Raw genomic sequence first — 27,908 nt, 5'->3', positions numbered from 1 at the left:
AGGGTTTCGAATGGGTTCTTTGGTTGGCAAAATGGATTCGAGGTAGAGAAGGCCGTGTCGGGAAGGGTGGAAGGGAAAGGTGGTGGTGTTGCCGGCGCGGGAATCGGCGAGGGTGGTGGCGGCCTGAGCGGCGGCATGGGCTGGGTGGGTAAGGTGGTTGTACGCTCGTAAAGTGGTTTTTAAAATTAATTAATTTATTTTTTTCTTTTAAAAAAAGTCTGATTTTTTTAAAAAGTTTTTTTACTTTTTTTTACCAATCATATGATGACACGTGTCCGATAGTTTATTATAACAAGTTGAATAAACGGTTAGGACCATTTAAAGCAAATTAATATTAAAGTACGAATTATTAAAAAATAATTTAAAGTTGGGATTATTTTAAGGAATGTTCCCCATTTTTCCAACAATAAACCTTGAAACTTTTTTTTTTTAAATTTTTTATCCTTAAAGGAAGCAACCTTGAGGAATCTAGCTATTTCTCATTCGTAAAGTGTAGCAGCGTGTAATTGAAGAGTTCCAGAAAAAGATTAGTTGCATCCCCATTCCAATTTACGCAGATCCAATTTTAAACCCTAAAAAATCCACCAATTTCCCCCTCTTTTTTCTCTAATAGCTTCTCAACATTTTGAAACCCAAAACTCAATTCTATACGAAGCATTATCAATGGTGACAAAAAGTTGAAGAATACAGAAGAAAGAAAGAATTCAGGCGAAATGGACGTTCGAAGGGATGAAGAACAAAGTGAGAGAATACGGAGTTGTAGCAGATGCATGGTTAAAGGTGACAAAATGTGTTACCAACATATTGTTTCATATTTGTTTCCAGTAATTAAGAAGCATAATTCTCCAGAATCTGGAAAAATTGAAGAAAAAAGTTCCCAGAAATTAACCCCAGTTCAACTAAATGGGGATTTTGTTGAGAATAAGAAAAATGAAGAAGAGGAGAAAAAGGGTAATCATGGTGATGTAAAAGAGGTTGAGGAAAATGAGTGCACACCAAGTGTTTGTGAAAATGGCGCTGAGAGAGAAGAGAAAAGTCCGCTGGAAATAACCCTTACAAAACTTAAGGAGAAGCTTGTTAGAAGTAAGAAAAAGGAAGAGGAAGAAAGTGCGCGGAAAATTTCAGTAAGAGGGAAGAAAGGGAGAGGTGAGGAGAGAGAAATCGGAATTTCCCGGGTTAAGTTTCGAAAGATTGAGGAGAAAGTTGATGACTTTGCTCATAGTAATGAAGGGCTTGGTAGTGTGGTTGAGGGGAAACTGCGGAATGAGGAGGACGACGACGAAGACGATGGTGATGCATTGTTTGAGGATGATTCTCAACAAGAGGAAGAAAAACAGGAAGATGAAGAAATAAAGATGGGCAAACCAGGTGTTTGTGAAAATGGCATTCAGGGGAGTAAACAAAAGATTGATAAAGTAATTAGAATGACTGGGTTTCAGTTTCCCTTGTTTTGAATTTTCTTTGCTGTACTGTTTTCTGACCATTGTTTTCTTCTCTTGGCCAGAGGATTAAGATTGATTCGAGCGTGTGTCATCAGTGCCACAGGGGTGACAAAGGAAGAGTTATTAGGTGCTCCAAATGCAAGACCAAACGGTTTTGCATTCCTTGCATCACAACCTGGTCTGTCTTTCTGTTTTGGTGTTCATTGTGCTTGTTCAATAACATGCTTTACCTTTTTAGAAAGTAACAAGTATACTTGATAAGTAACTTAATATCATTTTGCTGATAAATACCAAACTTTCAATTGTTTTGTTGTATGATGAGGACATTCGAGAAACTTTGTGTAACGATGTAATTTGTGCCATCAGATTCCCTGTCACGCCCTTGAGCCCTTAAGTGTGATATGGTATAAATTATAATCATATTTACCCCTTTTGAATTTGTTGTATAACTTCCTACTTGCTGCGCTATTCTTAGCTACTACCTTCGCTTCATATTATGTGCAACAAAGCCCTAGACATGGACTCTTAGGCAGAATTTGTTTGTGAAGTTTAAATGGAGATAGAATGCTACAGATGCATGTGATGAGGAGTGAGATAGAGAAATATGACTACTTAAAAAAGAAAAGAAAACATTTGTTGCACATAGGGGGTAACGTCCATTTTTAGTACATGTTGCATATAATATGAAACATTTACCTTGCATAACTAGTGATTGTTCCAGATTGTTACAAATAGTAAATATTTGCTATTGAGGAAAATAAATTAAATCAATATAATTCCGCAAAGTTTTGTAGGTCTAACTACTCGTGTAAACTTTCTAAAGAGATATGCTTATAAGACTTTATTATATCTTATTTTGAAATATTTAAAAATAATTTTATATCAGATTGGTGGTTTGGACTTCAAAAAAAAAAAAAAAAAAAGGTTGGTTAAGTTTTCACTTTCTAAAGGTCATGTGTTTTGAGTTTTTTTTTTTTCTTTCTAATTGAGGGGGTCATGTGGAAATTTGATGCTTTTAATACAATACGAAGTAGCATAGATATTGATAGTTTACTTTGCTCAGCTAGGTTCTTTGTATTGTCTATTCTATTGGTTAGAATTAGTTCATTGCTAATAGCTTTTTTTGCTTTATGCAATTCCTCTTTATTCTCTGTTGACAAGATAGTGTAGCATATGCTGTCAAGTTTTAACCTGACACTTCTAACATGAGCGCCATAAATGCCTAACAAACATTAACTATAGAGCAACTCCTATTTGTGCTATCGTGCCCTGTACTTTTTTTTTTTGCCCTTTCGTTACCTATTATTAAATCATCTCATTTAACGTCGCTGGTGTCTTATTTTCAGTAGTACTGTTTTCAAAAAATAACAAAAACAGGAATTCCAGTAGTATTATGGTTTTGATGGAAAAAGGATGTTAATATTCTCTCGTGAATTGTGTGGACCAGGTATCCACAGATGACTGAAGAGCAGATTGCGCTGGCTTGTCCAATTTGCCGTGGGAACTGCAACTGCAAGGCATGTCTGCGCATGGAGGGACCTTTCAAAGTGTGATTTTCCTCTCTTTATCTCAGTGAGATGTTTCTTTCTGCTGTATTAATTTACTTACGGAATTAATGGTTGACAATATTTTTTTTATAGAATCAGGTGAAGGATGAATATAATATTAGCAAAGAAGTAAAGATTGACCACACCAAAAAGCTGTTGAGGACTATTCTGCCATTTCTAAAGCAATTTAATCAGGAGCAGATGACAGAAAAGGAAATAGAAGCCAAAATTCAGGGTATTGTTTCATGTTCTCTTGTAGGATGGCATCATATCTTTTCTTGTTCACAGTTGCCTCTATGTGAATGTTGATCGCTTTTGTTGATTTCTTGCAATTTGATGTAGATGCACGTTTAAAAATGACTTGATGTGAGAACCATTGCCTTATATACCAAACGATGCATAGTATTTTGTCACTGAAATCTGATTTTTGCTGTTAATTATTTTTGGGAAGTTGACTACAATAACTTGCGCATAAGTACTGGCTTTATCTTTTGTTTTGTCAATGTATCTACCCATGTGTAATATAACTAGAAAGTCTGAAAACTCTGACATCTCATATTCTGGGTATGATCTGTTTCCAACTTGTCGCTGTGATGACTTATAACAACAACAACAACAATAAAGCCTTAGTCCCAAAATGATTTGGGGTTGGCTAACATAAATCGTCATAATTGATTATTATTCATCATAGTATTTTAATTTATAATGTTTTTTTATGGTGTTTCGAATTTTGCAACTCTTCAAAGAAGATAAACATTGTTAAACTAGAATTTTTGTGGATACTTGCAGCCTAAATTTTCATGTGGATAATAATGTTTGGAACTAGGTGGATGTGTAGTGAAAATGTGAAATATTGCTAAGGGAGATCATTGAGTTTTCTGTGCACTCTTTATGTTGACCTGTGCATTTATTTTATCTAGGCTTTGCCTCTGAATACCTTGGCTTGCTATTGTCTGTTCCCAGTTGCTTATTCATACTTGTATTGTGTGTGTGTGTGTGTGTGCGCGCGCGCGTGTGCATGTAAAACTTTGGTCATTAATATTGTTAATGTGGTTGTAGGCACGAAAAATTTATATAATTGCCACATTGGATATTATATGGGTCAAAAGTCAATTTATTGACTTATAGATAAAACCCATTAAAAAAGGATTATAATAATCAAGTAGGCCCACCTTCATTGTACATCAAACCCTAACCCTAAGAGTTACTCACTCTATAAATAGAGGCTCTCTAATTCATTTGGGGAGGGGAGGAAAAATCTAAAAGAGAGGAAAACAAAGAGAATCAAAATACAGAGAAAAACTCTCAAATACCCTAAACCTCTTATCAAATACTCTAAATCTCTCCAAAGAAATCTTCTCAAAGCCTAGAAGAAGAACAACAAGCATTCGACGTGCCGTTCTACCCTAGAAGATCACCCGTGGAAGAGATCAATCCTCGACGGCCCTCAACACGAAGGAAAGGACTTCAAATCATCAAGAACACCAGTTCAACCTCTACATCAAATAGTCATTGATCGAGATCAAGCCTCGTCGGCCCTCAATCAACAACCCAAGTCAAAGGTCTACATCAAATATCTTCGATAGAGATCAAGCCTCGTCGGCCCCTCAATCAAGAACCCAAGTCAAAGGTCTGCATCAATCGTCTTCGATCGAGATCAAGCCTTGACGGCCCTCGTTCGTAAATCAACTCAATCCGTGAATTACGTCAAAGTCAAAGTGGAGATCGAATCAGAGGAGCAAATTAGAGATTGTACTCATAAATTCTCAATTAATAAAATTAACACTTTGTTGCATTTGTTTTGAATCTATATTTTGTAGATTTAAAATTTGTGTTTACAGTGGTTTTAGTAAAAGTTATTAAAAATTTGATATTTGAAAAGCATAAATCAAAACGAGTATTTTTTCTTGCGTATAAAACACAAAAGATGGTCAAAGAGGGATGCGTGAATTGTGAACAAATTGAAATGGAACGATTAAAAAAAACAGATGAAGTATTTTATTCAATGGATTCTGAGTTATCATTTTGTGGTTTCAAATTCCCCATGTATACCCCAAAAATTGGCCCAACGAAGATACTTTTGTGACAGTTGCTATAACTTGGTGGTTGTTCTTGTAGGTGTACTAGTATCTGAAGTAGAAATTCAAAATGCAATTGGGCGAGAAAATGAGCGTGTATTCTGGTAAAGGGGTATACTTTAGTGCTTTGCTGTTCCTGATGAGTTGCTATTAGTCTTCAGGCCATGATTCGGTCATATTTGGTGCAGCAACAACTGCAGAAACTCCATCGTCGATCTTCACCGAAGTTGTCCAGAATGTATGTATGATTTGTGTCTCACTTGCTGCCGGGAAGTTCGTGCTGGACAGCTGCAGGTTTGTGAAGAAGCTGTAATGGAATATGTTAACAGGGATGTACAATCTATGCATGCTAAAAGCTCTCGTGGTCGGTCAAAAAAACCTACTAGAGGCTACAACACTCTTTCCAATTTGGGGGATTCAGCTAGAAAGAGAGCGCATGCCCAATCAGAGAGAACTGCTGGAGGCAAAGATGCTCATGCTCAAGCAAAGAAAATAGCTGGCGGCCTTTCTCCTGAGTTACCCCTTGATCAAAACAAGGCTAAATCTCAATGGAAAGCAGAGAACAATGGTGCCATAGCTTGCCCTCCACCAATATATGAGGGTTGTGGTTGTGCAATTCTTGAATTAAAATGTATCTTGTCAGATGGTTGGGTTTCAGAATTGTTGAAGAAAGCGGAGCAGACAGTGTCCAAATGGGAACAAGATAATTCTGCCCATGCTCCTGAGGAATGTTCATGCTCTGCTTCAGATGTTGACTGTGTAGGCAACCTGCAGAAATGTGCTTTCAGAGCAGGTTCTAATGACAACTATTTGTATTGCCCAGATGCTGGGGACATTCAAAATGGAGATCTCAAACACTTCCAATGGCATTGGACCCTAGGAGAACCAATTATCGTCAGGAATGCTCTTGAGACTAATCCTGGTTTAAGTTGGGAACCAATGGTCATGTGGCGTGCTTTTCGTGAAGTTGGAAACAGGGTATTGAAGGTGAAAGCTGTTAATTGCTCAGATTGGTCTGAGGTAACTGCTATGCTACTTGCATCTCAGGACAAACTAATTTACCTGCTTAAATTAATGACCTACATTGCCATTTTATGTTATCTGTTGCTTTGAGTGTTTCTAAGCTCGGTGTTTTTTTAAACCTTATCAAAATCCTATATTATTTAATGTATGGGGCATTTTTTGCTTCTAATCTATATGCAGTTATAATCTGTGATCTTCCTGTTGATATGGAGCCACGATTTGTCTTGATATGCTTTGGACTGAAATGAACTCACTTATATGTCCCTGTTGTCTCTCTTCTGCTTTTCATATCTCCATTCACCCTATAAATGATGAATTTCATCTGGTTCAGGATTTTAATAGGTAGTTTCAGACAATTACTGGTATACTTATGATAGTCATGGATATCGTACGACCTACAAAGTAATTTTAGCAGTCTTCATCTAATAATAAATATTAAATTAAAATCATCATACAGAAATAAACATTGAATTTTTTTTCTTGATCTATCTCTTATTGATGAGGAAAAATTATAAGGAATACTCGTCTATAAGTGAACACGGTTTATTGTCTAAATAGTAAGTACAGAATATGTGAATTTGGAAACAAGCGCACTTCATTGTGGAAGACTTTCTTCCAAATTGTATATGAGGTATGCAATTATAAATACATTTGAATATTCTTTTCATGTTAGCTAATAAATACGTCCAAGTTTGAAATGTTCCAATATGATAGGACTATAAAGAACTAATAAAATAAATGTAACTATTTCACAAAAACTCTGGATTGTAACATTCATCACTCCTTGTGACCTTGCATCCCAAGTTGTGTACTTTTCTATTTTAGTCAATTCTGCAGAAGTCAAGACTTTGGCAAGCTATTCGACCATCATTGATAACAAACGCCCACGTTATTCTCTTAAATTTTAACTTTTGTTTATTTTTTATTAAGTCAACTAGTCAAGCTTTTATAGTGTGTTTTATTTTGTCCTTTGTTTTAGCTTTTGTCAATGCTGTGAGTCTCAATTGTATAGTTTTTTTTTTGTTCTCTGTTGTTTATAATGTGATAAATATTGGGTACCCATTCGCTGTAGGTTGATCTCAACTCTCACCAATTTTTTAAAGATTATTCACGAGGTCGATTGGAGAGCGCTAAGTGGCCTGGCTTACTGAAGTTGAAAGACTGGCCACCTATTGGTAAATTTGAGCAGCGTTTACCACGTCATAGTGCTGAATTTATCAAAGCATTGCCATTTAAAGAGTATACACATCCCAGGAATGGAGTTCTGAACCTAGCTGCCAAGTGGCCTTCAAGAACTTTGAAGCCAGACTTGGGTCCAAAGGCCTATATTGCTTATGGATGTGCCCAAGAATTGGGTTGTGGAGACTCTGTCACCAAGCTTCACTATCATATGTCTGATGTGGTACGTATTTTTATCTGTACTATCTATTTTCTTTGCACCTTGAATGATGCATGAATGTTCTTCCATGCAATCAACATTAATACAAAATTTGAAACTGCCTATAGTGTGTACGAATAGGCAACAAACTAGCTGGTAATGGGTCTGTGTTTGTTAAAGCTCTACTATTTCATACTCCCTCTATTTGCAAGTAGCTGTTCCACTTCCTTTTTCAAGCTCGAAGTTTGTTACTCCTTTTGTTTCCTAATGTTAGTCCCATTTATGTATATCAATGCAAATCTTTGATCGTAAATATCTTTAATCTCACACTAAATTATAAAAATTAGATATTAATAAAGTACTCATCAAGGCGAATAAACTAGATCTCATATGACTATGTTTGTTTCTATATATAGAGAGAAATTTAGAAGATTCCCTCTAATTTTTAATAGTCAAAAGATTCTAAATGGGACTAACAAACAAAAACGGAGGGAGTATTATTGACTCCGTATATTAACTAATATATATGAAAAGTATTAGTATATACAAAAATTTCTTGTTATGTCCTTTTTCTATATTGGATGGTTCTCTGTGACGATTTATGTTAGCTAATCCCTAATCATTTTGGGACTAAGGCTTTTTTGTGTTGTTTGTTTGTTATACAAAAATTTGTATTTACCAAGAATTATTTGATTCTTATATACAAACAGTATACTTTGTATTTTTGTAAAATATGTAACTAAAGGTAGTAATGGTCAAGCTAGATGATTAATTACTTACTAATGGAGGGAGCATTTGTTTTGAGCACTGCAAGGTCTGCAACATCCTCCATTGCTGTTTATACTGATGACTGAATGTTATATTGTCATTATGTTGACTTTAATGGCAAGGACTCCTAAATTAGAACTTGTCTGTTTAATTTAGTGATGACAGTGCTAGAAGAGATATGTCAGCTGTAAAGTTATTCATTACTACTATGCTGTAATGCGATGGTTGTCCTGTTTGGAGATATTGTATATATCTTGCAAGCACAATGAGCTAAATTATAATATTATGCTTTTAATATATGTAGTTATATCATTTTTTTGTTTCTGATTGATGTATTGTTTTTTCACTGGTTAATGGTCAAACCGTTGAAGTTGGCAGGGTTTATGTAATAAATGCGATCATTTGAATTATGCAATAAAATTGGATAAGAATGTGTGTGTGTGTGATTGGCTGATTGCAACCCGATACCAATGAACTAGGTCTGTTAGAGTTCTACAATAATGTCTTGGCCATTTGAGAACTTTTGTATTGCTATGTGTTGAAGTTCTGCTCATTACCAAAGCAAACAATACGCTTTACTAACAAGCAATGTCTTGCGTTTGACATCAATCAGTTCTAAACTTCTAGATGATAGTTTTATTGGAAGGTTGAAGGTTTTTACTCAGTTTATTTTGTTTGAAATGTGCTGAGTCTACTTACTGCTATTTTGTTTATTGGATTTCTAGGTCAATATTTTGACACATACTACTGAAGGTACTCCGCATCTTGGTAAAGGTGCTCATCCATCTGGGATCTTGGAAGGTTCAAAGGATAAAAGTGAAGGTGCTCTTTGGGACATCTTTCGTAGAGAAGATGTTCTTAAGCTACAGGAATATTTGAATGGACATTATATGGAATTTAGGCACGATCATTGCTCCCCATTGAGCCAGGTAATACTACTATTCATTCATTTATTAAGGCATGTAAACTACATAAAGCAAGTGATTGATTTCAGGTTGCAAGTAATATTGTTCCTGTGAGGATTGAAAAATTTCTAATATAAATAAAGATGACATATGTGTAAAATTTTAATTCTTGAGTATTTAATAATTTAATAGATTATACTAAGACTTGATACAAAGAACAAAAGCTTAGCCAATGGCAATAGATGCTAAGGCTTCTGGTTCATTATTTTAATATCTATATAGTGAATCTAAAATTTCTATGGAAACTTTATGAATTGGATACATCTTGCAACACTTTAATAAATGGCATATACCCTCAATTTTTTACTACTCCCTCCTATCCTTATTTTTTATTTTTATTTTTTTTATTTTTATTTTTTTTCATTTGGAATCTTGGCACCATTTATGATATTTTCTTCTAAATTACTCTCAATATATAAAACAAAACGTAGTCATATTGGGTCTTATTTGATTTGTAATTCATTTTTTTAATTGTTTTACTAATATGAAACTAAAAAATATTTTTGGCCAAAGTAATTATTGGCAAGCATGTAAAGTCAAATTGGGAAGAACATTTACATTATAAAAATAAACCCCTCACTCACATCCTTGAAAAGTAATGGCACATTTCCCACTAATTGCATTGAAAAGATGACTCCACTCCCAACTACCATCCATTTCTTTATTACTTAAATTCATCTACACAATAGTAGACTATATAAGTTCAGCTCCCCCCCCCCCCCCCCCCCCCTCTTCTCTCTCTCCCTCTCCCAACAATGGTCCATTTTCAATCTTAGCTTTGTAATGTGGACTACAAAATGAGATGGGATTTTCAGGAGTCAGTTAAAGTATATAAATCTATGCAATTGTACCTAAAACCGATTGGTGGACCAAAATAAATCAATGCATTCTTCTTTTGCTAGCGTTGGAATTAGTCCTTAATCAAGATTTAAATTGCATTGGGCCTTCAAAATGATTAGGCAAAATTACAACCATTGACACCAACTTTGAGGGGTGTTACAATTATTGACACCAACTTGTACCACTAGTTGGATTGACACCAATTTTGATTAAAAAAACATAAATAACATTAATGATACTTGAGTGGGGTCTACTTGACAAGTAAATTAATCATTTACTGTATTAAAATCATTTTTAGTATTATAAAACGGATTATTAAAAAAGTAATAAGTTTCATGTGTTAATTATTGTTTTATAAAAAAAAATCCCCAAATTAAAATATCAAAACCCCAATTTTCTCTCTTTCCTCCTTTATTTTGTTAGTCATCTTCTTTGTTGATCTTCTTATGTTTCCTCTTCATTGATTATTTTTCCCATCCTTCATCATCTATTGGTAAAGATATGAAGTCAATGGTAGATTATTGTAAATTAGTATGCTATTTTTACCAAATTTGGAAGACAAACAATTTGAAGCTGATTATTATTAGGCTCTACTTTCAGCGAAGTGGGTAGGCTTTAATGAATAAGGATTAAGTTTTGTGTTTTTAGTTTACATTTTTTAATTCATTTAATATTGATGAAAGTTTGGTAATTTTAAGTGCAATTGTGAATCTAGCGTCCTAAGTTTAATTTGCAGCCATTTGCTTATTTTATTTTTTTTAATTGAAAATTATGTTTTATTTGAATGGATTATAATGTGTTGTTGGGTTATGAAAATCTATATTATGTGTTGTTAGGTTTGATTTTGTTTCAATTTTGTGTTGAATTATGCCTTCGGAGGTTGAGAAGGGATAAATGAGAGCCCGAGATGATGAAGATAGAAACAACAAATAAGCAAAAAAAAAAAAAAAAAAATGGCCGAAGAAAGGAGGAGAGAGAAAAAATTGGGGTTTAGTTACTTTAATTTGGGGATTTTTTTTAAAACACTAATTGACACATTTTTTTTTTTTATTGATTTTATAATCTATTTCAAAATACTAAAAAATATTTTAATACATAAATTTCATACAAGTGAATTCCACTCAGGCATCATTAATGTTATTTACGTTTTTTTTTTGGCAAAATTGGCCGTAACACCTTGAAGTATATCTTAGGTGCACTGTGCACCCTAAACTTTGTGTAGTAGCCAAAACACCACCAACTATGGTGTTAGGTGCGTCGCGTGCCTTAAATGAAAATTTTCGGCCACTTATTTCACTAGAGGAAGTGAATTTTCACTCTCCAGAACCATCTAAAGAAATGGTGAACCGTTCCTATCCACTTAGCATGCACGAATTCACCTTGTTCAGAGGAATATGTGGCCGAAATTTTTCATTAAAGGCACACGTCGCACCTAACACCATAGTTGGTGGTGTTTTGGCTACTACGCAAAGTTCAGGGTGCTCAGTGTACCTAGGCCATATTTCAGGGTGTTGCGGCCAATTTTGCCTTTTTTATTATCAAAGTTAGTGTCAATTGTCAATCTAGTTAGTATTACAAGTTGGTGTCAATAATTGTAACACCCTTTAATCTTGGTGTCAATGGTTGTAATTTTGCCAAATGATTATCATCAGCTGGTGAAATTGGTCTTGAGGTCTCTTGTCTGTTGTCTTCTTTGCCAAATTCAATGTCTCAACTTGGACTACGAAGGTATAATGTCTATTTACCAGTATGAGCTATCCCATAACACTTTCAAATGTGTAAATTTACTATAACTTAATTCATAGATACCCAAAAGGGAGTAATCTCCTATAATATCAATATAGGGGTGAATTGGCTTCAAAAGCTTACCAAATTAATTTTCAAAACACCCCCAATCTGCCACTACCCTCAAGCTGACAATTTGGAGAGTGTTTGGGGAGATGAAGGGAATGAATATATGTGGAGACTAGGAGATGGTGGGAATGATTTCCCAGATGAAAGCTACCCATTGCCTTGGGGCTAGGGAGAAGAACAGGGAGAGCTGTAAAAAGGGACATACTGCCATATTACAGAGTATAAAAAACAGAAGGGGGCAGTGTCAATAACCTGGAAGCTACCTGAGAAAAAAAGATGGAAAACTACATTGACCATTTTTTGTCACTAAATGTGCATTCCCACAAAAACATACGAGGTATCTCCCTACATATATTGACCAAAAAAAAAAAAAAAATCCTTATATATGCTATCCACCTACGTCCTACGCTATAATTTATACTACCTTTTTGTGGTCACCATTTGCACACAAATTAATGCAATTGGTGAGAAAGTGTTGATGTGGTGAGTGGGTGTAAGAAATTGGCGAACATACTCAAGAAAGTAGGAGAGAGTATAAAAAGGTGGGTGAGTGTAAGAAAAAGGTGGAAAAGTGAGAGAGAGAGAGAGAGAGTAAAAAGAAGAAAAAAGAAGAAATGTTGGAAAAAAGTATGAGAAAGTGCGTAGGAAAGTGTTTGCTAAAAATAGAATAGAGTGAAAGTGAACTTTCGGGAACGGACTAAAACTGAAAGTGCACAGAATTTTCAAGAAAGGAGGACGTAATAGAATAGCTGCAAAATTTTCATTGACATAAGCTATTATAAAAAGTTACTTGCCAGGCATGTACTCTTTCACATGATTCACGTAAAATAAAAGTCGATCTACCTTCTATTACTGTTAAGAACCATAACATATACTCACATGAAATTAAAATTAATTATTGGTATAAAATTAAAATTAATTATTGTATGTGTGGCTGTACTAATACCCTACAATATAGAAGTAGTTGTATGTGTGGCTGCACTAATGCTCTCCAAATAATCCCACACTCCACTTCTCTCTGTTTTGTGCTCACTGACCTGTTGTTGTGTTAAATTTCTTTTGCTCTTGAATCCTCTCTAAGAAAAAAAAAAAGAAAACTGAAGCAGCATCTTTCTTAAGGAAAATTCCACCCCTAACCTACATTGTTCAGCCTTTTCTATTCTTTGGAAAGTGGTCAACTTGTTAGCCTTACTGCATTCATTCTTGCAAAGACATTAGGGTTTTTCTTACTTTTGCCTGCACCAATAAAGTTGAGCTTCATGGGAATTATTTTTCCTTCCTGCCATTCAGGTGCTGTTGGAAATGGTTTATACATCTACTAGTTTAGTTCCCGGATGCACGGTTTTAAACAAAATACATTGTAAGATTTATTTATAATATGTATAAAGAAAGTTTTACTCTCTAATTTTTTTGTATACATGGTAAGTAATTTCTACAGTAAGCATATTACTTATAAAATAAATGTGAAAAAGTCTTAATGAACACTTTTGAACATTGAAATATTAATATACCTGTAAAAAAAAGGATTTGGTAACAACGAAGGTATATGAAAAGTTTATTTTGTTTTAGTATTAGTTAATAGATTTGCTGTTGGAAGTGTTCATGTGCTAGTAAAATATCAAGGATTACTCTCTTTCTTATTGCTTGAGACGTGAGCATTGACATGCTTTCCTTTCCTTTTCTTTTAAAATTTTGACACCCATCCATGTAATTGGAGACCCAAATTTTTACAAAAGGTGAATTGAAATCTATTTTAAGTTCATTAATTGCTAGCATACTTCCCTTTTGGTTGATATCTGGAGATTCGCCAATGCTGTAAGTCTATAACTATATGCGCGTTCTAAGGACCATAGGAATTTTTGGGTTTTGAGCTTTCTTTATGATGACATTAGTTTTAATTTATAATGTTAGCTATCCATAATCTTATTGATATATTCTGCTTAAGTTTCATTGTTTGTTTTGTTTTGTTTTGAAAGTGTAGGTCTTTCACCCTATTCATGACCAGACATTTTACTTGAATGAGGAGCATAAAAGAAAGCTGAAGGAAGTATATGGTAGGTTTAAGATTGTTTTCTGTAGCTCTCCCAATATTTTTTTACTCAGCGTTTTTTAATCATTTAACTCTTCTCTGTTGCTGCTTATATCGGCTTGAGTTCTATGCTACTTACAGGAATTGAGCCATGGACATTTGTTCAAAAGCTTGGAGAAGCAGTCTTAATCCCTGCTGGCTGTCCTCACCAAGTTAGAAACTTGAAGGTAACCATGTCGATTCCTGTAGCCTTGTTTACTTTCACCTGGTGAATTTTTTTAATAATCATTATATCATCTTATTCTACTAAAATTTTGAGTTATTGGTTATTGATGTATGCCTCCTACTATAAGCATGTAATGCATTTGTCAAGCCCTAAGGGTTTGTATGCATGTAAATCAGTATATGTCATTTTCCTTTTTATTTTTATGGATCAAAGCTAGTTTCTTGGTTAATTCGGTCTTCTTTTTTTGTTCAGTACTCATGTTAAGAAGTTTAATAGGGGTGGGTCAAAATGTGTAATAAATTAAAAGTTGATAAAATGGGTTTATGTGATGGAGAGAAAAGGTGATAACAGAAAATGGTGGACTTTATCCGTTATATACAAGTGAAAGATAAATGTGGTGTGTGTGAGTGTGTGTGTGTGTGTTTATAAATACCTTTTTGAAGGGTATAGCAAGTGTCATGTAAGAAAATATCTCTCAAACAAAATGTAGGAATGTAATATTGTCATTCCAAAAAAAAAAACCAATTGTGCAGGGGAATAAATACTTTGCAGCTATATTTAGAGTTTAGCTAATAAAATATTAAGGAAGAATATGAATAGAAGATGTCACATTAGTATTTTTAAGTATTCATTCTTTAACCTCATGCATCATGTGTAAGCTAGTTGTTAAGTTGTATAATAAAAGATAATATGCTATGGAGGGAGTATTATGGATAATTTTGATGAATTGACCTGTCTGTATGCTCCAGTCATGCATAAAGGTTGCGCTTGATTTTATCTCTCCTGAGAATGTTCACGAGTGTATCCGTCTTACTGGGGAGCTTCGCAGTCTGCCTCGAAATCACCAAGCCAGGGAGGATAAATTGGAGGTATGTCTTTTGCCGCTGATTGCATATTTTCTAGTGCTTCCTTAGCATCATTGACTAAAACATAGACTAGAAGAATGTGAACTGGGAAAAATCTGATTCTCTTCTTGGTGTAGGTTTGGAAAATGATTTTATATGCTGTAAAGCAGGCTATGAACGACTTGAAGACCATATAGGAGTCAGATGAAGAATTGGTTGCCTGAGCTAGACCTGAGTAATTTTTCTCGTAATTCAGGTCTGCGGTTAAGGATGACTTGAACAGATTTAAGGCTTCTATGTTGTACAAATTATGTTAACTGATCTGTATCTTGGAATTTAGTTTGACTGATACTTTGATAGTATAGCTTGAACACTCAAAGCAATTCTAATTGGTGACAGTAGCGCGAGTTTCAAGGAATGTGGCACATCATTCCAAGAGTCCAAACTTTGGAACAAAATATTGACCCTTGCAGAAAATCTTAGGCCATTTTATGAAGCTGCTTGTATTTTGTACAAGGTAGAGACAGAGTATAATCAAATACGTAATATGTAGTATAATTCAAAACCTGAATTGTTGATTGATTATCTCAGATTTTTATTTTATTTTATTTTTTATTTTTCACTTCTGTTTTTAAGACACAAATATGCAGAATAGTTGATACTCTGCAGTCTGTAACCGGATAACCCACTTGATGCCAAAATTTACTTAAAGTTGGATACATATTAATCAACCCCACTCGATCTGAAATTTGATATATTTGAACTTAGTTGGTACTTATGTTCTCATGAATTCATGATACAATGTTCTGACTCAATCAAAAATCATAAATCAATGATAGACATGTGCACAAGGACTAGGCATAAAAACACCTATTTTTAGCAATTGAGGCTAGCTTCTTAGCTTGCCTTAGGCAAAGCAAAGGCAACGCAAACCCAAGGCAAAAGACAAGATAAAGTGTGATGATAGAAGGGTGGAGCAATGCGCGAATGAGATGGTTTAGGCCACCAAGAAGACCTCCAAGGCTCTTTGGGAACCGTTGAAAGGACCTCGATTCATAACGTAGTTGGGTCAAAAAAATATTTTATAGAAACCAAATTTGAACGATGTAATACAGTATATATGGACAGCCCCGTTCTTAGAAATTTATGGGCCCTAGACATAATGTGAGAAAAAGACCCCTAAATTACATAAACAAATTTTTTTTATACGCAATAGCATTAAATATAAAACAATGAAAATAACTTACATTATTTGAATAGTATGTCTCCATACACAATACTAGAGTAATAACTTTGCATAATGTTTCAACAATTAAATAAATATGAAACGGTGTAATTGAAAAGATTAATATTTTGGAGTAGATACTCATAGAATCCGGAAGATTAGAAGAAGAAGTGAAGAGATTATATTGCATTGTTATCTCCACCTAATTGACATCTAAGTAATTTAATGTTAATTGCTAATTAAATGCAGTAATTATCTTTCTACAAAGTAGCTTTTTTCTAATGAGTAAAAACTACAGAGTAAAATTCTACAACTATACAAACTGATTTTTTTTGGGCCCCTTTCTGGCATGGGCCCTAGGCGCTCGCACTCGAGGCCTACCCCTCCGGACCGGCCCTGTATATGGAGATCACCTAATCTCATTGTGAGAAACAAGTTCATTAATCAAAGAGTTAAAATTGTAATGTATGCTCCACAATATAATTATCGAATCGTCTATAAAATATCATTACGAAGTATATAAATATCTATAAAATAATTTATGTTACTTGATAAAAAAATGTAATACTTCGTTGTCAACAAAATTTAACATATTGCGAGCTTAAATAGTTAAATCTAGTATAATACTATAATTACATAAATCTATTTTAATAATATTTATATTTTAATATTTCAAATAATTAACCAAACCTCAATACTACATATTTATTTTATACACTTTTATAATCAACTAAATCTTATCACAATTTTTTTTTTTTTTCATTCTTTGAAACTAACTTCATTTCTCCACTTCCTAAAAAAAAGAAAAAAAAAATTGTCTGACTAAATTTTCGATTTTTTTTTCGAGTCTATTTTTTTTTAAATTATTATTTTATTTTATTATGAGTGCAAGACTAAAATGAGTAGAGTAAAAGAGTGGAAGAATTACTTGATATTTCATTGAACCTGTTCATAAAAAAGTTTGACGCATACTCAAAACATTAAGCCATGCATGTTTCAACAATCCACACAATCTCTACGTGATCATTTTGAATATTACGGAATCTCACTGCTATTACTGCTACTAGATTGCAGATTCTCAAACCCTAAATAATTTCCCCCTTTTTTCTGCTACAATGTCTTCCTACGTTCGAAAATAATCAAGATCCAAACAACAACAACAAGATGATGCAGCAGCATTGCGCAAGAATTCTGGCAATAATGGAGACGAGCAGAAAGCATCCTCGAGTAGAAGGGTAACTAGGCGTAATAGTACGATCAAGGGGAAATCCGAAGAAGATGAAGCAATTCGCAGGTATTTTGAAGAAGATGGGGATGATAAACAGAGCTCGAAACGGCGAAGGGGTGGCAGGAGGTTGAAGGGTGTTAAGTATGTTGTTAATGGTGTTGAAGAAGAAGGTGGAAAAAGGGGTAGGAAGAAAGTGGTTGAGAAATGCACACCAAGTGTTCGTGAAAATGTCGCTGAGAAAAGTGATCAGTTTTCTCGGGTTTAAAAGGTAGTGAGGATGGTGGGATGGGACGGCGTAATTCTGTGCAAAAGTCGGTACACGAAGAGGAAGAGGAAGATGATGATGATGATGAAGTGCCGAGGCATTCGAGGAAGCGAAGGAGTGGGAAGGGTCTTGAGGAGGTAAGAGAAATTGGAATGGCTAAGAAGAAGAAGATGAAGCAAAATGTGTTCTTTGAATTTCCAAGAGAAGATATTGTGACTAGGGAGTTGAATAAAAAGACTAAAAGCCAAAAGAATGTAGAAGAAAGTGGCAAGAAAATCATAGTAGAGGTAAGTGAGGATGATGAAGATGAGGAAGAGAGAGAAGCCGAACTTCCTACAAAAGAAATGGAGCTGCAGGATGGCCTAGAAAAGCAAGAAAGAAGAATGTGCCCTGGTAGTAGTCAGGGAAAACAAAGTTTGGAAGTTAATGTTGGTGATCATGGAGAAGAGTTTCATTGTAGTAAGAAAAGAAAAGGAGAGGAAGTTCCAAGGGATGAACAACAATGTGAGAGAATATTGAGGTGTGATTGTAGTGAGTGCATGGGACGTAGAATGTGTTATCAACAAATTGTATCATATTTGTTTCCGGAGACGGAGAAAAAGGTTTCTTCCGAGTCCAGAATATTCACAGATAAAACTGCCCAACACATAATCTCAGCAAAACCAAAAGAGAATCTCTGTAAGATTAACAAGGGAGAAGAAGATAAAGGTTCAGGTGGAGGAAAAGAGTTTGATATTGATTCGAGCATCTGCCCTCTTTGCCAGAAGAATGACAAGCAAAGAGTGGTTAGGTGCACCAAGTGTAAGACAAAATTGTGTTGCATCCCTCAGGATAATATAGAAATCGATAGTGAGGAGGAGGAGGAAGAAGAGGATGGGGAAGAAGGAGGAGGAGGAGGAGGAGGAGGAAGAAGAAGTCGATGAGGAAGAGGTAGAAGAAGAAGTCGATGAGGAAGAGGAGGAGGAAGAAGAAGAAGTCGAAGAGGAAGAGGAAGATGAAGAAAATAAAAATGTCCAACGGAAAGAAATAGAAGATATAGATGTAGATGAAGAGGAAGAAGAAAAAGAAGAGAGGACTCTGAGGAAGAATGAGAGCAGGAAGGGGATGGGCAAGAAGCCTAAAGATAGTATAGCTGAACCTAATGTAGAAGAAAGATCCGAGGGGAATGATGACAATATTAATATTAATAATATATATAGTGACTGTGAAGGAGAACAGGCAGAGGAATGATGTATGACAAATGAAGGGAATTTATGGAGGTGTACAAGTTGCAGGGTTGATGGTCGCAAAATGTGTAAAAAACATATTGAGAGGAAGAATAACAAGCAAAGGTTTCCTCTATATAATAAGAAGCCATGGGTTATGAAGCCTACAGCTATGAAAGGGCTAGAGAATGGTACACTGGGTGTTTGTAAAAATGGCACTGAGAACAAAGAGATCGAGAAAGATACACATGCTGTTTTTGGGGGAAGGCTAACAAAGGCTAGCAAAAATGCCAAAGCTCCTATTCTAATCCAGGAGAAAAAACTAAAGCCACAGAATGTGTATGATGAAAATGTAATACTCCGTACTAGTTACCCCCCAACTAAAGCCACATACCTTTGTTGACGTGTTTTTGGTATTTTATTGTCAGGGGATCAAAATGGATTCGGATATGTGTCATCAGTGCCAGAGGAATGACAAGGGGAGAGTTGTGAGGTGCACTAAGTGCAAGACCCAACGGTTTTGCATTCCATGCATTGGGAATTGGTTCGTTTCTTAATATTTATTGTGCTCCTTATTTAACATGCATTATCTGATTGAAAAGATATACTTCGAAATTTAATATTAAATCCTGATTTTCTACCGAGTTCAAATTGTTCCTTTGCATGTTGAAGGTTTTATATTTTTTTATATATTTTTATTTTTTAATTTTTATTTTATATCAATGTTATAGCTCAAATGGTGATTATAAGCATGAGAAAGATCCCCATCATGCAATTGAAAAGTGGCATGAGTATGACAAATTTTTCTTCTTGCTTGGTGCACAATTCTTAGTTAGACTCACCTTGCATAGGTTGGTTGTTTTTTCCCTTTAGGCAAGGTTCTTTCTGTTTTGTTGGAATCATTTTCTTCTTAATCATCCAGTCATCCTTTTCCAAGCTTTCATGTCAACTAGTCGGGTGATTCTGGGTACATACCTTCGTCTTTTCTGTGCAACTTTAAAATTCAAAGGTATATTATGTGTACCATTCGTAGCATACATAGTACCATTAGAGTCTTATTGATACTGTTAAATACCTCATTGGTACCTTGTAATTTTCCTAGTACATAAAACTCTATTTGTACTACTAGAAAAATATCATGATATATTTAATATTTATACCATCAAAGCTATTATAATACCATTACACCATCTAATGGTACAATTTATTCACTTAATGGTGTCTTTATTTTCTTATGAAAAGTTCACATTACTTACAAAAATACCCCGGTATGTGTTTGCAAATACATACCGGATATGTACCACGAGACTTATTCCAACTAGTCATGTTATAAGCTGATTTGAGGATCAGTCTTTATCTAATTGGTCAAGATTGTGCAGCATAGTCTGCTCTATGTGCCTATCTGAAACCTTTAAATTAGCTTCATACAGGGATGACAAACATGAAGCATCTCCTAATTAAGCTATTGTGCCCTATATTTCCCTTTTTTTTTTTGTTTCCATTACCTTTGAGTAAATGTCATTAAATGTATTGTTGCTAGTTCTTTACCCATGACCTGAAACAACACTGTTGAATTGATATTTTTTTATTTAATTTTAATTTTTATTTGCACAAATAAAGGATGTCAAAATATTCGTGATATTTATTGCATGGACCAGGTATCCACGGATGTCAAAATATGCCCAGTCTGCCTTCAGAACTGCAATTGCAAGGCATGCTTGCGGATGGAGGAACCTATCAAAGTGTGTTTCCTGTCTAGCAGCTCCTTATGTGTGAGATTTTAATATTGAAATTGACATTTTGATAACTTTGTGTAGAATCAGATGAAGGATTATTTTTATTCGAGCCAAAAGGAAAAGATTGAGCAATCCTCAAATTTATTGAAGACTATTCTCCCTTTTTTTGAAGCAATTCAATCAGGAACAGATGATAGAAAAGGAAATAGAGGCCAAAATTCAGGGTATATCATCATATTCTCCATATAGTTCTTGTTTTGCGTTTGCCTTTTTATGCAAGTTATCGGTTAGGTCAATTCCTTTTTACTGTCATTATGTAATTAGCTGCATTATTTAAAAAATCAGCCATAAATGTTATCAGACGCACCATTACAAATGCCTTGAGCCTCAATATGGTTAGGCCAATTCCTTTACTACAGGATTCATCAACTTCATCTCTGGATTCTGTCTTGTGCAATGGAATATATGTTGGAACTTGAGTCTACTATCATGAATATATCTTCTGTGGTGCCAATATACTATCGATCCTATCCTTTTAACTTTTATAACTAGCTAACCTTTGATGTTTAGGAAAAAAAAAAAAAAAAAGAAGGGAAAAAAAAAATTCAGGTGCTGAAAATCATTCACGTGTGTTCTTAAATTGGTGGATAGTTTTTTAGGCATATGTGTATTACAGTACTAAACTATATTTTCTGTGATTAAATTCTTTCGCTGGTGAAATTTCTTTCATGTACCTTGCCTTTTAAACTTACCTGTGCGTCGTGTTTGGAATTTGGAGCCTGTCAAGTGAAGTATTGCATAAAAGTTGATGAACTTCTCTCTGCATACTGTATTGGTATTTTATCTATGAAAATTTCTAGGTTCTTCCAAGTGCCACTTAATATTTGGGCTTGTTGTTGCCTACTCCTTACTAGCTATTCAGACTCAAATCATTCAATGCTTTTATATTTGATTTATTGAGCCATGATGAATATTAGGAAGTGGGACAGCACTTTAGTTTATGGTTTCAGATTTATTCATTACTGTGCATCCACACTTTGGAATATGACTTGATGAAGCTTACTTGGTGACACCCTCTATAATTGATTGTTTCTCCCTGTAGGCTCATCAGTATCCGAAGTGAAGTCCAGAGGAAAACTCAGAAAATAAATACTATTTTTTCCTGGTAAATAGTTTACAGTTTAAATTGCAGGTCTTTTCTACTGTTCATGAAGAAATTTTTTTACTTTTCTTTGTCTTCGAGGAATAATTTGGTGTACTATGGCTCAGCAACAAATGCAGAGCCTCCATTGCGGATTTTCACAGAAGCTGCCCGGAGTGTGCATATAAAATGTGTCTCAGTTGCTGTTCAGAAATTCGTTCTGGGCAGCTTCAGGGTTGTGAAGAGGTGAATGTGGAATATATTGACATGGGTTTCAATTATTTACATGGTGAATTTACTCCTTCCTCTTCAAGAAGAGCAAGTGGAGGTGAAGATGCTCTTGCCCCAAAGAGACTAATTAGAAGGAAAAAAACTGGAGTCCAATCAGTGAACACTAATTCAGGCAAAGATGCTCCTGCTCGATCAATGAGAACTGCTGGAAGCAATTTTCTTGAGCCACAACCTGAAAAAGATAAGGGAAAACTGGAATGGAAAGCGGATGAAAACGGTAGCATAAGCTGTCCATCTCTACAACATGGTGGTTGTCGTGTAATGCTGGAATTATACTCAATATTGTCTGATGGTTGGGTTTCGGATTTGGTGAAGGAAGCAGAGGAGGTAGTAGCAAACTGGGGAAATGAGAATTCATTCCAAACTCCTAGTGGGTGCTCATGTTCTGATTTCGTATGTAATGTTGAATGTGGAAGTATTAAGAAGAAATGTGCTTCAAGAGAAGGCTCTGGTGACAATTATTTGTATTATCCAGATTCCAGGGATATTCAACATGGAGATCTTAAACACTTTCAGTGCCACTGGGTCCAAGGAGAACCAATAATTGTTAGGAGTGTTCTTGAAACTACCCCTGGCTTAAGTTGGGAACCTATGGTCATGTGGCGTGCTGTTCGCCAAATTCGAAACAATAATTATTCCCAGCTATTGGATGTTAATGCTATTGATTGCTTGGATTGGTGTGAGGTGATTGTTGTGTTTCTTGTTGACTGTCGAAAAGTTATACTTAGTTTGATTGATTTGAACTGGTTGATGTTTGTCTTTCTTTACACTAATACATTGCCTTGCATTTGTATTTTCTTCTTCTTAGTTGATAATTTTTCTCTTTTTCAATGTGTAATTAATTGTGATTCCATTTTGTTTGTGACCTGTCTTTCATTTTTGGGTTTCGTTTCTAGCTGTTGACAATGTTGTTACCTGATCCACTATCCTCTGCAAACTGTAAAAGGCAGCATGAAAGTGGTAATTTTGTCCCAATTTAACAAGTTAGGTAGCAAACTTGCAAACCTTTTTTAATCTCAACATAGTAAATCAGGTAACAGTGCTCCATATTGAAGGTTTATATAGCCCTAGTATTGACAGAAATTTACACAGTATGTATCTGAGTAGAACATAGTGTTTAAGTATTCTGTAATATCTGTTTACGAATAAAATATTTTGATGTTTTTGACTTTTAATATTTCTTGTTATATGCTGATATTTTTGGTTTCATTTCCACTTAGTTCTTCTTGATCACTTTTGAAATAAAACTAACTGCAGATTGAAGTCAATCTTCACCAATTCTTCAAAGGGTATTCCATATGTCAATTTGATCGTTCTGAGTGGCCTGTGATACTGAAGTTAAAAGATCAGCAATATGCTAGTAAATTTGAGAAGCAATTGCCACGCCATAGTGCTGAATTTATTCGTGCACTACCATTTAAAGAGTACACACATCCACAAAAAGGAGTATTGAATCTAGCAACCAAATTGCCCAAGAATGCTTTTAGGCCAAGCATGGGGCCAAAGACCTATATAGCTCATGGATATTTCGAAGAATTGGGTCGTGGAGACTCTGTTACAAAGCGTCATTGTGATATGTCTGATGTGGTATGATGGAATTTCTACTTGTGTGGGTGTCTTCATGTCGTTGTCAGTGTTTTCTTACTGCGTCCAACTTATTTTTTGTTTTTTTGTGGGCTAGCAGGTTGTAATAGTTGTCTTTTAAATACCCCCCCCCCCCCCCCAAAAAAAAAAAAAAAAAAATCAATTTAACTTTATGCTAATGTAAGTTTATTGAGACGGAGTTTTTCCCATGCTCAAAATTCTTATATTGCAGCTATGCAAACTCGTCCATTGTTAGACCAAATAACTTGCTCTAATTTACAGTTGTTATTTTCTTTCTATGGAGGCTGGTGGTTTTTGAAAGAAAGTTTTGTTAAGCTTTCAGAGGAATAGGGTTTTAGTTACTACTGAACATGTCTTGTTTGAGGTGTCTTGAATTTGTACTTAATGCTAATTATGTTCTATAGGTTAATATTTTGGTACATACTGCTGAAGTTGATGTGCCTATCCATAATCGTGAGGCTATTTCTGAATTGAAAAGGCAGCATTTTGCTCAGGGCCAAAAAGAAATCTTTGGTGTTGAATCCAAAGACGTTGATGGGGTAGATGGGTCCGAGTTGAAGCAACTTCATGATGGTAGCAGGGTGGTAGAAGGTTCAGAACCTCATAGTGGAGGTGCTCTTTGGGACATATTCTGGAGAGAAGATGTTCCTAAGCTACAAGAATATTTGAGGAGACATTATAAGGAATTCAGACATATTCATTGTAATCCATTGAAGCAGGTAGTATATTGGAAAAAGGTAGAAAAAATTGCATGTAAGGAGCAAAGATATAATTAGTGTGCACTTCCTTTTTTTTTTTTTTTTTTTTTTTCATGTCTCCTTCATTTCCTATTTTAAATCTCTCGTAATTTTTTTTTTTTACTCTTCATGTTTCTCACTTTACACCTTTTTTTTTTTCAACTTTTATTCAATTGATTCTTGCTATGCTCTATTTCCTTTTCAGACTGAATAGCTGACCCCAAATAATTTTGGGACTAAGGCTTTGTTTTTGTTATAGTCTCCAGTATCATTTTTATTGTATATTCAATATCTACTGTCAAAAGATGTTAATTTAAGTTGTCAGTAACAATGTTATTCCATTTGAGGCTCATTCTTGATGTGTCCTGTTTAAGCTTCATTGTCTACCTGCTGTCAATGATTAGGTCGTTCATCCAATTTATGATCAGACATTTTACCTTACTGAGGAGCATAAAAGGAAGCTGAAGGAAGAATGTGGTAAGGTTCTCAATATTTACATGTGATGTCTCTCCTTGTTCCTGTTCATTCGGTCTGGAATTTGTAGACCACCTAATGCCTACTCAAGTTGGGCTAATTTTAATGCTATATTGTAGGAATTGAGGCATGGACATTTGTTCAAAATCTTGGAGAAGCAGTCTTTATTCCAGCTGGCTGTCCTCATCAAGTTAGAAATTTGAAGGTAGTGTAGTTTGTCTCAGTCTCAGGCTAGGTTCTATTTTGAACGATGTTTAGTACCTCTGCTAGTTTATTTATTGTTCGGCTCTCTGTAGATATTTAAGAAAATTTTGGAAAAGATGATCGAGTGTCAGAAAAAGTAAGGGTGTAAAAAGGTGGGTGGGTGTAAGATAAAGAAAAAGATAGTGTATAAAGGTGCAAATATTGTGTGTAATAGGGGTATCATGGTAAAGATAGTATGCCAAAAATAAAATTGAGTTAGTAGAACAATTAAAAAAAAAAAAAAAAGAAATGAAAGAAAGAAACCATAAACAGATAGTGAGTATACCATAAACAGATAGTGAGTATTAAAAAATAAAAAAGTAGTAAATTATTGCAGCTTCTAAATGGTTTGGTTTGTAGTAACCTACATAAATTAGGAGCTCATAAAAATATGCAATTGTAACTTAAGGAGTTATGTTACTTGGACTCGGGTACCCATGTCCGACACGAGTACGTGTCCAAGCGTCTGACTCGGCTATTTTGTGAAAAAAAATCCATGATTTTGAACTAAAAGTGAAGTGTCCGGGTGTCATACCCAATTATCCATGTCCGAGTGTCGAGGATCTGACACGGGTACGTGAGGTGAAATGAAGAGTCCGAGTAACATAGTTAAGGAGATGATACATCTAGAATCTATTACATGAATTTAATTTTTGTAGGCGTTGGTCATTTGATACTAAACTCTATGGTTTTGACAAGTTTGTCCCTAATGCTTACATCAAATGATTTGTGGAATTCTGTTGTTCAGTCATGCATAATGTGGCGCTTGACATGTATGTGATGCTAACCTCTATGGTTTTGATGAGTTTGTCCTTGATATTTATGTCAAATGATTTGTTGAATTCTGTTGTCCAGTCATGCATAAAAGTGGCGCTTAATTTTGTGTCCCCTGAGAATGTTGGCGAGTGCATTCGCCTGGCTGGGGAGCTCCGAAATCTGCCACAAAACCACAAGGCCAAGAAGGATAAGTTGGAGGTATGTCTGTTACAGTTTGTGGTGTAATTGAAGTGATTTTGTATTTTCAGGTTGCACCAATTACCAATGAATACTATTCAAATTGCTAGAAGGTTTAATTCTCTTCTTGATGCAGGTAAAGAAAATGATTCTTTATGCTGTAAAGAATGCTATTAGTAGCCTGAAGTAAGTCATTCTTAGTTAACTGGATCATTCTTCTTATAAATGACTGAACATTTTCCCTTTTTTTGGGACTATAGACAAATTACTGTTTTTCTCTGCCTTTGCTAGTATTGCTACACCTGACTTTAGAAACATTGTTTTGTAAGCACATACAGTCACGAGTACCTGAACGTAATAACTTTTCATCATGAGGGTAAACATCTTTAACTGCTTAGGATATCATGTTATTTCTGTACTTGACATGTGATGTGGTAAATGAAGTGCTTTCTTTAGATACCTTTATATCTCCGCCCCCCACCCCCCACTCCCCCCTCTCTTCTCCCCAAGCTAAGGTTTAGCAGACACCTTAGCTACACCCGACTCTGGAAGCATGTTTTGCAAGCATATACAATCATGTACTTCCTCCGTTTTTTTTATTGCAACAATTGATTTTCATGCTTATTAATGCATAACATTGACCAAAATAGCATCAATTGCATTTTAATAATATTATTAAACATTGATATTTGTAAGTTTATATCGGGATGAATCTAGCAGAAACAACACGATTATGTTTTTCTTAACATAGAGATCCTATTAGATGGTCTAATGTATGAATAATGTACAAAGTCTATTGTTGCAATAAATAAAGGACAAAGGAAACTTATCGTCATTAGTGCCTAGGAAATTATGCCATCTTCTGTTTTTGACATGTGATGTGGTATATGAACTGTTTTCTCCTGATACCTTTATATCCTCCCCTATCCCAGTTTTTATTGTTTTAATGGACTGCAGTTGGAGAACTGATGATGTGTGGTTTTCTGGTTCTACAGTCCTGAAAAACAAAACGATTGGTCAGACACTAGTGAAGAACCTGAGCTTTGGCCTGAGTCTGAGCCAGCTGCCAACTAATTACATAATTAGTTCTGCAGTTATTATTCATATGCTGGGGAAATATATGGGATGTAGTCGAACTGTGTAAGTAACGCTGACAAAAGACTAGGGCATTTTGTGAAAGCTCCATTGTACAGAACTTACAGGGTGGAGATTTTTTACTACTAAGTACTCTATTGGGAACAAAAGCATAATCTAATGTAAGTCCTTCAGCCCTTCTGGCTTGAACTCCCTCCTTTTCACCTTTGTCAAAGATATAGTAGTTGCGCTTTAGTCACCAGTAATCTCAATTTCCTTCTCCTCCTAACCCCTAGCCTTATAAACAAGTACATGTGCATGCCGGGCTATACATACATCATGCGAGGCTGGTGTCTTGGATCAATTTTGCTTTGGAAGTTGTAAAAGATCAATTACGGATGAAACCTGGCTATTTTGTAGGCTGGTGTCTTGGATCACTTTTGCTTACAAAGTTGTAAAAGATCAGTTTTATGGATGAAATCTGGCTATTTTGGTTTGTTGGTTAATTAGGGTGGACGAAGGCCTTTCTACGCCTCTTCAACTTGATTGTTTGATTGTTTAGTATATATTCCCTCTGTTCCTATTTATTTATTGCTCTATAGCCATTATTTGAGTCAACTTTTCATAACTTTGACCACAAATTCCCATTAATCTATAAGATATCATAGTCATATGGAATATTGTTGGATTCGTCTAATTGTGTATTTTTATTAATATTAAGTTTTTATAATTTTT

The 27,908-nt window shown here is 34.9% G+C and overlaps 2 protein-coding genes across 3 annotated transcripts; both read left to right on the top strand.

Moving 5' to 3' along the window:
- Positions 1-493: 493 nt before the first annotated feature.
- LOC145589324 (lysine-specific demethylase JMJ26-like) lies at positions 494-15,603 on the top strand. Of its 2 annotated transcripts, XM_081645851.1 has the most exons (12): positions 494-1,415; positions 1,505-1,620; positions 2,890-2,989; positions 3,083-3,224; positions 5,108-5,171; positions 5,256-6,087; positions 7,163-7,492; positions 8,962-9,165; positions 13,877-13,949; positions 14,066-14,151; positions 14,900-15,019; positions 15,133-15,603. In XM_081645851.1, the coding sequence occupies exons 1-12, from the start codon at positions 714-716 to the stop codon at positions 15,190-15,192; spliced, it is 2,829 nt and encodes a 942-aa protein (XP_081501977.1). In that variant the 5' UTR covers positions 494-713; the 3' UTR covers positions 15,193-15,603. The 2 variants fall into 2 exon arrangements, 1 of the variants encoding a protein (XP_081501977.1); XR_014101643.1 differs by lacking the exons at positions 14,900-15,019; positions 15,133-15,603 and having other exon boundaries at positions 8,990-9,165; positions 14,066-14,131.
- Positions 15,604-18,642: 3,039 nt separating this feature from the next.
- Positions 18,643-27,688, top strand: LOC145587316 (lysine-specific demethylase JMJ26-like). Its single transcript, XM_081644048.1, has 13 exons — positions 18,643-19,270; positions 19,347-19,462; positions 20,577-20,660; positions 20,736-20,878; positions 21,757-21,819; positions 21,924-22,770; positions 23,344-23,673; positions 24,096-24,410; positions 24,833-24,905; positions 25,022-25,107; positions 26,001-26,120; positions 26,236-26,285; positions 27,095-27,688. Exons 2-13 carry the CDS (start codon positions 19,448-19,450, stop codon positions 27,171-27,173), a joined length of 2,205 nt encoding a protein of 734 aa, XP_081500174.1. The 5' UTR covers positions 18,643-19,270; positions 19,347-19,447; the 3' UTR covers positions 27,174-27,688.
- Positions 27,689-27,908: the final 220 nt, after the last annotated feature.

This window comes from Chenopodium album, chromosome 17 (assembly GCF_948465745.1).
Source record: "Chenopodium album chromosome 17, dcCheAlbu1.1, whole genome shotgun sequence".
Lineage (NCBI taxonomy): Eukaryota > Viridiplantae > Streptophyta > Magnoliopsida > Caryophyllales > Amaranthaceae > Chenopodium > Chenopodium album.
This window is presented reverse-complemented; position numbering and strand designations above follow the sequence as displayed.

Bases quoted from the DNA above. Each gene is read 5' to 3' on its own strand.
- LOC145589324 (XM_081645851.1), top strand. From the start codon at position 714: ATGGACGTTCGAAGGGATGAAGAACAAAGTGAGAGAATACGGAGTTGT. The intron at 1,416-1,504 runs GTAATTAGAATG...TCTCTTGGCCAG, and splicing joins GTAAACAAAAGATTGATAAA to AGGATTAAGATTGATTCGAG. The intron at 2,990-3,082 runs GTGTGATTTTCC...TTTTTTTTATAG, and splicing joins GCATGGAGGGACCTTTCAAA to AATCAGGTGAAGGATGAATA.
- LOC145587316 (XM_081644048.1), top strand. The intron at 22,771-23,343 runs GTGATTGTTGTG...AACTAACTGCAG, and splicing joins ATTGCTTGGATTGGTGTGAG to ATTGAAGTCAATCTTCACCA. The intron at 24,906-25,021 runs GTAAGGTTCTCA...GCTATATTGTAG, and splicing joins GAAGCTGAAGGAAGAATGTG to GAATTGAGGCATGGACATTT.